The 14,237-nt window shown below is 41.6% G+C and overlaps 1 protein-coding gene across 1 annotated transcript in view; it reads right to left on the reverse strand.

Annotated features, from left to right (window-relative positions):
* Window positions 1-14,237, reverse strand: part of LOC110955310 (cGMP-dependent 3',5'-cyclic phosphodiesterase) — a 199,684-nt gene that overhangs the window by 114,696 nt on the left and 70,751 nt on the right. Inside the window, 1 exon segment of the mRNA XM_022200242.2 lies at window positions 12,458-12,548. Within this exon segment, the coding sequence (XP_022055934.2) occupies window positions 12,458-12,548 (91 nt within the window).

The following is a 14,237-nucleotide window of genomic DNA, read 5'->3' on the forward strand; positions in this document are numbered from 1 at the left end:
TTGGCAGCTTTTAAACAATATAATACTTGTCAAGCCTGCCAGGTTTAGAGGTTAAGAGGGTTAACTGAAAAAGGTGAGCCTTAACTTTTATCATACAGGCAAAAAGCAGAAAAGAGACTGACAAAACTATATATCTGTAGGTTTATATGTGGACACATTGCTGATTACATGACGGTCAAAGATATGCACACTTGATTTATATTGAAGCATTATATTTTTTGGGACATTTAGCAGCAGTTCTGACCACTCAGCTCCTCTCTTCAGTCAGTTCAAGCTGCTAGGAATTTTTAATACATATATCAGACTTTTGTTTTCATTTTCCATATTTTACATGTGCCTGCTTTGCTTCTCATGCCTTGTAAAACAGTTTTCAGCCCAGCAGTCTTGTACACAACTATAATAGGGCACATGCCAAACGGTTACATCTCTAATCTTCTGTACAGGGCCGTGTCAGTGCTCTATTAGATCAAATGAGGCTCAGCTATGGAACAGTTATATTCAAATTGCATTTCGGTGTTCTTCGCTCATGAATTTCAAATATGGGCTTATGACCTGTCTGATGAATCAGACTTAACTATTCCAAATGATTGTATCTGACTGTAAGTGAACTTTTCTCTCTTTTTCTTTTTCTTTCTCTCTTTTTCATAAGAGGTTGAATGAACACGTGAGCACATATACCTTTCTTGCATTACTTTGTTTTTTGTTACTTACTTTGGATGTTATAGTTGAATGTTTTCTTTTTTGTGACTTTCATATTTGCGTTTACTGCACTGATGTTTTTTAAAGCTGACAATCTGATTTTGTCTGTCTTACTACTTTCTCTTCCTGGACAAAAAAGTAACAAAAACAATGACATTCAGCCAGTAAAGGCAGATTTCAAACTTTTTAATGCTACTACACCTTTATAGTCTATACACACGAATCTGTAGCTCTAATTGATTGAAGACGTTTGGGTGGAGTATCACTTTAAAACATAGTTGAAGAAGAACTTCTCTGTAATTTGCCTGCCTACATGAGGTGAATCGCGACTCATCAGTTGTTTCGTTCTTCTGTTTTGCTTGGAGCAGTGAATGTGCCTGTAGTAGTCTGGCGAGGCCGTGGAGGCATTAGCTTGAGAGGGAGGTCATTAACTGTAAAGTGGGCTGTGCAAAAGAAAGGAAAAAGAAGAAAGTGGAACGATAACAAACAACTTAAGAATTACTGCTTGCAGTCATATGTTCATGTTTTATTGAATAACTGCATCACTTAATTCGAATAATTCTTTATAAAGCTTGGGAGTTTTGAGAAGTGCCAAGTAACGTCTGTCAGAAGCATTGTGGATTATGGGCTTGATCACAAACTGCAATGAATCCAAGATTCTACTGAAGATATACGTCCATGAGCTGCTTTCTCATAGAGCTTTAGTTTTTGTTTTGTTTCGTTTTTTAACAGTTCCACTCCAGTTCTTGTAATAGCAGAGGTGAGTCATAACTCAGACCCAGTTTTTGTCTCCATAATGTCTTTATACAGATTGTTTTTCTATTTTTTTTTGGTGGAGAGCGATTGGCCTTAAGAGGTTACCAGCAGTTTTTGTGAAGGTCAATTTACTGCTAATCATTTATTTATTTTTCCTAAATTAGTGTTTTAAGAAGTCATGTTCATGTGCATGACTGACTTTTTTCTTACTGCCAGAGAAACTGAGAGTAGCGGAATGTAAAGAAACATAACCTATGGCTTATGATGTGTGTAATCCAACAAACACTTGTTTACAGGTTAAAACCTAGCAATCACACTGCCAAAAGTGGAGCTAACAGTACAGTCCCGTTGCACAAATAGTGCATTCCTATACAACTAAACCACATATGCATTTTTAAAGAAGGTGGAAGTGGAAGTCTGCAACAGAAGCTTCTCCCAGCTGACAGGTATTCATGTCCTCTGTGGAACCATCCATCCATCCATTCTCTATACACCACTTTATCCTCACTAGGGTCGCAGGGGGGCTGGAGTCTGTCCCAGCTGACTCGGGCGAAGGTAGGGGACACCCTGGACAGGTCACCAGTCTGTCACAAGGCTACATATATAGACAAACAACCAATACAATACAATAACTTCATTAATCCCCAAAGGCAAATTCAATAGCAATAGCAAGCACTCTCACATTCACATCTACGGACAATTTAGAATCACCATGTAATCTCAGTATATTTTTGGACCGTGGGAGGAAGCCGGAGTACCTGGAGACCCACGACTGCACAGGGAGAACATGCAAACTCCATGTAGAAAGATCCCAGGCCCAGGCCAGGACATGAACTGGGATCTTCTAGCTGCAAGCCCTCCTGTTTGGAACCATTGTTTTCTAATTTAACATTAGAGCCTTGTTGTTCTTTCATTTTTCATTAGCTGTTTTATTAGGTTTACATACCAAAACTACTTGGATATCTTCAGGAAAATTTCATGATTTGGCTTAAAATAGTTCTGCACAGTGAGTCAGTGGTTAGCACTGTCGCCTCGCAGCTAGAAAAACCCCTGTTCACATCCCAGCCTGGAATCTTTCTGTGAGGAGTTTGCATATTCTCCCTGTGCAGCGTGGGTTTTCCCTGGGTACTCTGGGTTCACAGTCCGAAAACATGCTGAGGGTAATGATGATTCTAAATTTAGGTAGGCGTGAATGTGAGTGTGATTGTTTGTCTCTATGTAGCCCTACGATTGACTGGTGACCTGTCCTGCCTTCTGTCACAGCTCCCTTCTCCTCTCCCCTGTCTGTCTTGCTGTCTTCCATCCGCTCCTCTGCCCTGTCTCTCCCCCTGCAGCTCGGTGCCTGAGTGGAGTCTTGCTTCTCAGCTGACTCCACTCAGGCAATCAACCACCTCTACGGCTCCCGGACAGCTGACAATCATCTACCTGATTACACACATCTGCAATAAGTACCAGCTCATCCTTCCACTCCCTGCCAGATTGTTAAACAAGAACCATGCAGTTCAGTTTTGCTCTCTAGCCTCTCACGAGATCCGTTTTGAGTTCCTGCCTTGTTTTTACTTTGTTTTTTCCTTCTGCCTCTGCCAGATTCAGCTGTCCGGAATCCCTGCTGTCCTCCTTCCCCTCCGGCTCTCCCCAACCCAAGTCATCACCGGTTTTTCTCCTGCCTGGACCCCCATTCCTGCCTAGACCCCTGCTCCTGCCTGGACCCTTTCTGCTCCTGCCTGGACCCCCCGTTCCTGGACAAACCCCCCCACTTCACCAGCCACTCCCCACTCTTGCAATAAATCACTCTAAATCTCCTCTGGTCTTGGTAGTGTGGCTCTCTGCTCGGGCCCAGCCCTCCCTAGTTCGTGACACCTTCACCTTAAGCGTGACCCTAAAGAGGATTAAGCGATATATAGATCATGGATAGATGGATTGAAATACACCAGTTCTCTATTTTCTAGGTTCAGGGTGACAAATCCCGCCCCATATATGATTGGTTGACTGAAAAGGAGCAACAGAAAAGCAATGAATAAATGAGAATTTATGTAGATGAGAAACAATTTTGGGATGCATCAGGAACAAATGTAAATTTCCTTTGAAACATAACTGAGATCCTTACAGAGGAACTTGATGTTTAGGAGAACAGGCTGAACAATGACCTGAGCTGCAGTGAATATGGATGAGGCATAATAGCAGGAAAACCTGCCATTTTCTACTACAGATTATATGAAAGGTAAATAAACTGCAGCGTTGTATAATACACAGAATTTCTGATACATTTTACCTCTCATCCACCCATTCACATCATCATCAGCGAGCTACCATGCAACGTGCTGGCCAGTCATCGGGAGCAATTTGGGGTTCAAAAACACAAGAGCATGAAAATGGCTGACTGGAGCACACACCAACAACCCTGCAATGAATGGATGACCCACTCCTCCTGAGCATACCACTCATCTCTGTTACAGTAATAAGCATATAAACTGCAACCACACAACAAACTAAATGTAAGAACCCGATTTACCAAAACAACCTCTGCAACATTGTTTCATGATTATCTGCAATGCCTGTGAGCTCTTGTGTCCTCTTGCCTTGTTTTTCATTATTTTTTACTGAGGTAGCTGACAGTGAGTGTATCTTTACTATCTCTCACAGTTATCTGTCTGAATAAATGGAGAGTGCTTCAATACCTACTGTTTAGAGTTTCATGCGTCAGCAGGGGGCCTGGACAGCAAACATATAATCTCACTGTATAGTTACCTGCAGATAGGTGCATGTGGTGGACTGTGGAGGGATGTGCACACACACACACACACACACACACACTCACCAACACAAGGAGAAAGAGCTTGTTCAATACCCCGCAGGGATCCGCATGAGATAAAATTCAGCAGCACTAAATAATACAGTCCATTTATCAAAGAAAAACCCTGACATATACATACACACCCGTATATATACAGCACTCTCGGCGGGTTGTTGTGGAGTGAAGGTGCCCTTGTGTCTGTGGTCATTTATCAGAATACGGGATTCAAAGGGCCGTGGCAGGCGAAGCCCAATCGTCTGTACTTGTGCAAATTTCTTCACATCGCTTTGAACCTTACAGCACATAATGCAGCACTGCGGTGCCCCTGTAATATGAAACACTCTCGCCCCCGTGTTTGGATTTGCATCATTCAGCCACGGTAAGCTCTACAACAGGAGAAATGCCACCGCAGCAGGAGAAAGGGTCAGATAAACAAAGAAAGTATATTTGAGCCCAGTGTGCCGTGAAGTTTGGAGCAGGTGCAAAGAAGCTGTTATTTCAGTAATAGAAACTTTCCAAACAATCAGCACTGAAAAAAAAACTGTAAAACAGAGTGGAGCTAAAAATGTTCTCAGCTTGAGACTGAATGAATATATCCAGATATATCCGGTGTCAACTGTTTGATTGTCATTTAAACCAGTGGGTAAGCTGACTCATATCAAAAGGATCCTCCAAGATAAAAACCAGACTTTATTGGCATCATTTGCTTATTTGGTTTTTGTTGGTAGAAACAGGCTTTTTTTTAAAATAAAAAAAGGCCACTAATAACCACTTGTGAAAGTAATTGAGGAAATTTACTCAAGTATGTTACTTGTGTACATTTTTGCTTAATATTCATGGCAGTTTTACCTTTTTTAGATGACATCAGTGATATTAATACAGGAGGACAGAGGGAAGTAAAACACAAACAAAGGCATAACAGAGATAAATATTGCACACTTTATATTTACATTCATATAACAGATACTATATGGGTCCTTGCTGGTTTAGTGACATTATAAAGCAAAAATAAGCATTATAAAAGACTAACTCCTTGCAACAAAGGGTTCTTTGTCTTTCAGATGTCTATGTGCTGCACAGTGGAGTAGTGGTTAGTACTTTTGCCTTGCAGCAAGAAGATCCCCGGTTCAAATCCCAGCCTGGGCCTGGGATCTTTCTGCATGGCGTTTGCATGTTCTACCCGTGCATGCGTGGGTTTTCTCCAGGTACTCCGGCTTTCTCCCACAGTCCAAAAATAAGCTGAGGTTAATTGATAACTCTAAATTGCCTGTAGGTGTGAATGTGACAGTGATTGTTTGTCTATCTGTATATGTAGCCCTGTGACACACTGGCGACCTGTCCAGGGTGTCCCCTGCCTTCGCCCGAGTCAGCTGGGATAGGCTCCAGCGACCCTAGAGATGATAAAGAGGTGTATAGAGGATGGATGGATGTTCATGCTACTAAAGTTTTTAGATGTTTGAATTTCCTAGCCTGAGGTCCAAAAAAGAAGAAAAAAAAATCCAATATTTTTACAGAAACCGGAGAAAAATCTAAAAAGAAATACACATTTGTTAAGCAGAACTTCTATTAATCATTTCACAACCCATCACAAGAATTATAACAATTTAGAAGAGACCCGAGTCCTAAATTAGGAGACAGTGGACTAAATAGATCAAATAGTAAAGTAATTAAAACAAACTCCACCTCGACCTGTCACAACAGTAAAAAGCTACTATCATAAAGATGCATCAGTGTTAACGACTTTAGTGGGAGATTTTACTGGTGATACTTTCATACTGGACCAGGTTTACATGCTGTATTTGTATTTGAGTAAACATATTTTAATTAAAACATTCTAATCTGGACTTCAGCAGCAGATATACACGTGGACAAAATTGTTGGTACCCCTCAGTTAAAGAAGGAAAAACCCACAATTCTCACTGAAATCACTTGAAACTCACAAAAGTAACAATAAATAAAAAATTATTGAAAATTAAATAATCAAAATCAGCCATCACTTTTGAATTGTTGATTAACATAATTATTTAAAAAAACAAACTAATGAAATAGGGCTGGACAAAAATGATGGTACCCATAACTTAATATTTTGTTGCACAACCTTTTGAGGCAATCACTGCAATTAAACGATTTCTGTATTTGTCAATGAGCGTTCTGCAGCTGCCAACAGGTATTTTGGCCCACTCCTCATGAGCAAACAGCTCCAGTTGTCTCAGGTTTGATGGGTGTCTTCTCCAAATGGCATGTTTCAGCTCCTTCCACATATGTTCAATGGGATTCAGATCTGGGCTCATAGAAGGCCACTTTAGAATAGTCCAACGCTTTTCTCTCAGCCATTCTTGTGTGTTTTTGGCTGTGTGTTTTGGATGGTTGTCCTGTTGGAAGACCCATGACCTGCGACTGAGACCAAGCTTTCTGACACTAGGCAGCACATTTCTCTCCAGAATGCCTTGATAGTCTTCAGATTTCATCGTACCTTGCACACTTTCAAGACACCCTGTGCCAGATGCAGCAAAGCAGCCCAAAACATTACTGAGCCTCCTCCATGTTTCACCGTAGGGACAGTGTTCTTTTCTTCGTATGCTTGGTTTTTGAGTCTATGAACATAGAGTTGATGTGCCTTACCAAAAAGCTCCAGTTTGGTCTCATCTGTCCAAAGGACATTCTCCCAGAAGCTTTGTGGCTTGTCAACATGCATTTTTGCAAATTCCAGTCTCGCTTTTTTATGAGTTTTTTTCAGCAGTGGTGTCCTCCTTGGTCGTCTCCCATGAAGTCCACTTTGGCTCAAACAACGACGAATGGTGCGATCTGACACTGATGTACCTTGGCCTTGGAGTTCACCTTTAATTTCTTTGGAGGTTGCTCTGGGCTCTTTGGATACAATTCCAACGATCCGTCTCTTCAATTTGTCATCAATTTTCCTCTTGCGGCCACGTCCAGGGAGGTTGGCTACTGTCCCGTGGGTCTTGAACTTCTGAATAATATGAGCCACTGTTGTCACAGGAACTTCAAGCTGTTTAGAGATGGTCTTATAGCCTTTACCTTTAAGATGTTTGTCTATAATTTTTTTTTCAGATGTCCTGGGACAATTCTCTCCTTCGCTTTCTGTTGTCCATGTTCAGTGTGGTACACACCTTTTCACCAAACAGCAGGGTGACTACTTGTCTCCCTTTAAATAGGCAGACTGACTGATTATGAGTTTGGAAACACCTGTGATGTCAATTAAATGACACACCTGAGTTAATCATGTCACTCTGGTCAAATAGTTTTCAATCTTTTATAGAGGTACCATCATTTTTGTCCAGGCCTGTTTCATTAGTTTGTTTTTTTAAATAATTATGTTAATCAACAATTCAAAAGTAATGGCTGTTAATGATTATTTAATTTTCAATAAATTTTTATTTATTGTTACTTTTGTGAGTTTCAAGTGATTTCAGTGAGAATTGTGGGTTTTTCCTTCTTTAACTGAGGGGTACCAACAATTTTGTCCACGTGTGTAAACTTCTTCCTTGCTTCAGCTGCTGCATCATGACTCTGTACAAGGAAAAATGTTTCAAACCTGCTGCATGACGATATTGTGTGAACTCTAAACTGCCAAATGCACAAAAACAAAATAAAAGCAATATGATCTTTACTCAGGGTTTACTCAGGGTATATGTGTGTCTGAATATGTCTGAATTCTTGCTTGTGTTGTACGTCGCTTTGGACAAAAGCATCTGCTAAATGAAATTGTAGAATTGTAGAATGTGAAGTTCACAAATTTAAATCGCAACAAACTGTGAAACTGTTGCTCTTCTTGCTGTCAGCCTTGACGCCGGCTCTGGTCAGTGTTTTAATTGCAAGGCAGAGGGTTGTTTTTCACGATGCACAAGTGGGTGGTATTTTAATGGCTGCTCTGCGCTCAGCATGATCAATGGACGACCAACTGAGCACCGCCCAGCGAGACTGTACACATAACACCTTCTTGGAAATTCAGTGCGTGTGCAACTTACTGCGATCAAAACAAGCTCAGCAGAATCCATCTTTATGAATGAATTTAATGCACAAACAAGCATTACTTGTAATGAAGAGTTTGTTTCTCAGATGGAACCTTGACTCAAACTACATGTTAATCTGCAAAAAAACTGTAATTGCTTGGATCAATGCTGTGCTTGTTCCTTAAAAAAATGAATTTAAAGTAAGGTCTGCAGCCTAGTTCATGCAGCAAACTCAACTAGCGCTGTGATCCTGATCAGCTAATGAGCAACCAAGTTTGCCTGCCACTACAGAGTGAGGAATTGATTCCTGTTGTCAGCTCACCACACAATCTGCGCTGTTGCGGCTGCTGCTCATGCATGTCACACCTCACCTGTCATCAGCAGCCCTCTCGGCGTTCGAGAATTGAAGAGCGGGAATTGCACAACATTATGAGCGATGCTCCTGATAGTTTACTTCAAGCCACCATTGATCAGGGCAATGCAACTGAGAGCAGAAGCACACATTTGGTGGATACTAAGTTTGTGACTGACAGTATCTGGAGCTCCTTACGACCATAATACTGAGCACTAAACAGGTTACGCAAAAAAAATCTGAATGTGTATTATCATCATGGAAATTTTGATGCATGTAAATGGTGCAGTTATTATGCAAAGTTCTCTCCTCTTCTGTCACTGTGCTTTGTTTTGTGTGCGCATACATTCCTCACTCTCTGTTTAAAGCCTTTGCTTACACAAATTATACATGACTGAGGTATAATTTAACTGCTGTGGCCTGCTGTGGTGCATCTCCATGAAGAACACAAGCCCTCAAGATATTGTCACTACGATGTATGAGTCTGCTTGAATCTTCACAGAGCAGACAGCTCCTGCAGGTTTTCAGGGTCGTGTGGTACACTGGCTATCTGCTGGAGCCAAATGAGTTCCAATCCATTTTCGCTGTAGTAGCTCCTACACCACTTCATATATCCTACAGTGGCACACTATCTGCAGAGGTCACCAGTCTTCTGCTGCCATTAGAGATAATTTGTTTCAATCTTAAGCTGCTCCAGTGCTGTCTACTTGATTGAATATCAAGCTCTGTATTTGCTGCTGCATGTCAGGCTGCTGGTTTACTCGCATTAAGAATAAAAGCGATGCAGACAAGAAGGTATAAAGACACACTGGAGGTTTTGCACAAGGCTGAAATGGCCATATCAGAACTGAAGGTCTAAATTATTGCTTCCTCGCGTCTCCCTTCAAACTGAAAATGGTAGATATTAGTCGGAGCTCTGTTAGTTTATTGCATCAGACGCTGGCTGCCATTGATGCAGTTTTTAGATGAAGCTTTGCAAAAAGAATTTATTACATTTATCAAATATAAAATTTATTTTGGGAAATTGGCTGGGGGTTGGAGAAAATACATGTTTGACTAATACTGAAAGAATCAACTGTAGCTACAGTTCAGTGTTGTTGCTATTCCCACATTGTCAACATCAGACTACATAATAAAGATAAAAGGTAAACAAGCACATCTTATTGTATATGCAATGACAAGCGAAAGAAATCTTTTAGAGTGAGAAATAAAACAATTCACAGAGGTGTTAACCACCAAGTGAAACTGTCTTTTGTAATCATTCAAATCAGTATATTTGTTAAATCACATTAACCATTCCACCACAAGGACAAGCCAGTACATGTGGGCAAACAGGCACATGGTGAGTGCAACTAATGCAATAGTCATCAAGTTTTTATTCCTGTAAGAAAATTCTCTCTTCATGTTCCTCCAGCAGTGAGGTCAGAGCGCAGAGCCTCCCATCTGTCCCCAAACTGAAAAATATAACACTACAGAGTGCAAACTTTAATAGCCTAAACCTACTCCATCCGGCAGAAACACTTTCATTAAGGTCAAGCCATTCAGGGCTCACACACACACGAAAACACCCAAACACATCCACACAAGGATGTGCCTCGCGTCTGTGTTGGTGAAGTTTAAATGGGCTTTTTCCACCTGAACATTCAGCAAAGAATACTCCTTTGCTTTCAACTCGCACACATCATCTTTGGCTAAATGAGAGAGAACTGTGGAGACATCTGTGCTGACAAAATGATCAGGATGACAGTCAACTCGGAGCTGGAGGAGAGGAATCAAGACAGGTGAATCAACACACACCTGTCCCCAAGTGTTGCTTCGAATTTTTTCTGTTTAAACAAGATGCAAACACTTGTGGAAACTCACACAGCCTCACACGTAAACATCACATCTGTGAGGTTTTGATAGGTGTGAAAATAAACAGCTATTAAACGGAAAATGCATTCGTATTGACACACAGACTCCCAGAAGAGCAAACATCCACACACAGGATTCCCAAAAACACCTTTTTTTTTATTTTCAAGGTTTTGTGCAACTAGGCAGTGTCTGCCTCGCAAACACAGCCATAGAAGCACCACCCCGATTCCCTGACGAATTAATCCTCACATCTGTTCCACTGGAGACTGAGAAGAGATTAACCTGCTGCTTTTACTGCCTCACACACATGCATTTGACTCCGATACTGTAGAAACATTCAAATGTGCAGAATCACAGAATGTCTGTGACGCATGACTGCACATATGCAGAGATGCAAATACGCGTCACTGGACACTGAGATGGTTGATTTTCATAGACACATTTGTCATTTACTGTTGAATCACACAGGAAAAGTCATGAAAATCCTTTTTTTTTAGACCCACAGAGACAAAACTGGAAAATCTTGCTGATCGAGAGAAAAAAAAGAGAACAGCGTTCTTGTCCTTTCAAACACACCTCTGAGATCTGAACAGATGTCATTCTTTCAGGTCGCCCTTAGTGGAGGCGCTGCACACGCTGCATGTTCACCAGCCGTCAAATTATAGACAGTATTACAGTGAACAAGGAGCCATCAGCAGCAAGCCATTTAAAAACAAACACCGGTTTGTAAGAGAGGAATGCAGTTGGACAAGACTTTCAGCTGCGCAACAAAACTGCGGAAACTCACACGTGGAGGGTTGACGGTACACTGTAACATTCGATACACAAACAAAACACACCCACGAACGTACACAGAGGTGAACGAAGGAAAATTAAATGCTTAAAGGGAAGTAATCATGGAGAGCACGTTTGAAATGTCAAGAGATAGAGCTGCACTGATACCATCAAATATGCATGTATGCATTTTGTCCTGCAACACACTGACAGTGATTAATGAATAAGTATTTTGCATTTTGTGTGTCTCTTTCTGCAAGAATCGCAAACTCCAGGTGTGTGAGGGGCTCTTGTATGTGCGCATGTGCCTGCATATCTGTGTGCATATACATGTCTAGGTAATTGGATCTGAGCGCAACATGTTGACACTGGCAGCCAATCAAACATTTTTTCTATTTAGCTGCCAACATTAAATCCCTCTGCAATAGAAATCACAAACACACACATGCACACACACACTCGTGCTGCTGCATGGCACGTGAGAAGATGCAAGAGAGCAGCAATTCTAAATTTTTATGCATCAGCTTGTATTTCGTAAATCATCTGAATGCAAACGAAGGTGCAACACAGATCAAAACAAGGTGCATGACGGAAAAGATGGGCAAGAATGAAAGGAGGTTTTCTGATCTGAAGACAAAAGACATCAATTTGGCTGCAAAACGGAGTGGCTTTAAACACACAGACAAACAGAGATGATGGTGCTTGTGATGGTCCTCAGAAACAATTTCTCAGTGTCTTTAATTTCCTCTCTTTCATGTTAATAGCTGTTTTATGGTTTGTCTTTCTGTGTATTATCGGATCCAACCATCTCTCACACGTACAGACACACACAAAGAAACAGAAGCCCCGAGGAAGTAATAAGTGTCTCACTGACTCAGTCAACACAAACACAGAGAGCTGCAGCAACAGGAGTCAGAACTTCTCCTCCAGAGAAAAGTTAATCGTTCTCAAAAGCGAGAACAGAAAAGGGATGACGGGAGGACTGAAGTGTGTGATGAAGGAAGAAAACTGCTCCTCAAAAGGGATGTGGAGATTGTTACTAGTCGTTACAGACTCGATCAAAGAGGATGGCAAAAAAAAATTGAAAGAAGGAAGGAACAGAAGAGGGCAGAGGGCATCAAGCATATAGCATCCTGTTTTTCAGTGTGGAGAAGAGAAGAGAAGAGAAGAGAAGAGAAGAGAAGAGAAGAGAAGAGAAGAGAAGAGAAGAGAAGAGAAGAGAAGAGAAGAGAAGAGAAGAGAAGAGGATCCTACCTGGAGTTGTTCGGACAACGTGGTGGACTGTCTGGTAGTCAGGGCTGGAGCTGAACTCTCCTCAGGACGCAGAAACACTTGCTGACCACGTCTGCGGGCATCAAAAACAACAGTCAGTTTGTGTGTTTGCTGCTGTTCACTCATGAAATCAGGTGTCTGAGCGATAAGCTGCTGGAAAAAGAGCCTTTTCACACACACAGAGTCAACAATTTATCTATCTGAGGAGTGCAGGAATTTAAAGGTGTGTGTGAGGGAATGTAGGGGAAAAGGTAAGAGTGCGCTGATGTGTGCGTCTGTGTGAAGTCCTTACAGGTCCTTTCCTTTTTCCCTCTCGAGTGCAGTCATGTCATCTCCACCTGTCGTACGCAGAGAGAGCGCTGGAGTCACACACACATTCACACACACGGCGACGCACCGATACACACACTGGCGCTGGCAGGCTGAGACGCACACTGGCGCGCTAACACCACGGGCTGCAACGCATAGAGCCGGCAGTCAGCACAGTCCCTCCTCCTCTCTCCTCTCTCCTCCCACCTCCCTCTCTCTCTCTCTCTCTCTCTCTCTCTCTCTCTCTCTGTTCCTCCTCTGGGTCTTACTGCCTCTCTCAACCCTCCCCATCTTTTGCCTCTTCGTTGTCAGTGTGTACGCGAGCACGGAGCCAAAACACTCAGGTGCTGCACATGAAGGACTCACTTTTAACTGTTTATTTTGAAGACGGTGATTAATTTGTTTAAAAAGCTATTATTTTCAGACAGATTTTGGAAGCTGGCATCACTGGTTATTTGTTCAAGCATTTAAAATGACAGTTCCATGCTTTCCTGACAAGTGACTTCTCATGTCATGAAAATTTAAAATCCCCTCAGGGGAAAGTCAAGTTTACCTTGATAACACATCCATATGATGTTTTTATTAGCTGGAGGACACATCCTTAGAGTCAAAGCCGACGCTGAGCATAATAATGACAGTCTCACACACACAGATTCAGACTTTCAGGATTTCATATCCCAAAGTAAGTAATCTTGTCGAATTGTCTCATGGGGCTCTTTGTCTCCTTATTCTTCATGCAAATCAGCATTTAGTTTGAACATGTATAGCTGAATGACTCAAAAATACTCCTCAATTCTGCAGCACAGAGTGTTTTACAGTGTGGAAAAACACTGGTGTGCTTGAGCTGCAGTGAGATGGAGAGAGAGGTGAGGATTTCTTAGCTATGATACACAGAGGTGAGTTTTTAGGATCCGACATCAGAAGTGAACTTATAAGTCCTTTAAACACGATCAGAATCTCATCCCAACATGAACAAAAATGAAGCAGATCAAAAAATGTTTATATATCTATGAGATTTCAGAAGCCTTTTGCAGTTGATTAAACAACAAATCCCAAAGTCCATCTAGTAGCTGTTCTAAAGCTGAGAGTCAGATTACATGGTTTATAGTGATGAGGGACTTCTTGTCTATTTTGGCTAAAAATAACTTTAAGCTATCAGCTGTAAAGGCCCTGTCACACTCTAGTGTATAGAGCCAGCGTCTGAGGAACGTATGGACTTTTTGGGAATGCGCTGACATACGCTGAAACACGCTAGGGGTACGCTGGAATACGTTTCTAGTATGCCGGGGTACGTTGATGTACGCTGACGGCCAAAAAACTTTTTGAACATGCACAAAAATTTTCAGCTTTTGCCGACGTATGAATTTTACGCTCCTCATACGTTCCTCATACGCTGAACACGCTAGAGGTACGCTGAAAGTACGTTACACATACGTCGAGTACGCTTCTCATA

This window comes from Acanthochromis polyacanthus, chromosome 13 (assembly GCF_021347895.1).
Source record: "Acanthochromis polyacanthus isolate Apoly-LR-REF ecotype Palm Island chromosome 13, KAUST_Apoly_ChrSc, whole genome shotgun sequence".
Taxonomy (NCBI): Eukaryota; Metazoa; Chordata; class Actinopteri; family Pomacentridae; genus Acanthochromis; species Acanthochromis polyacanthus.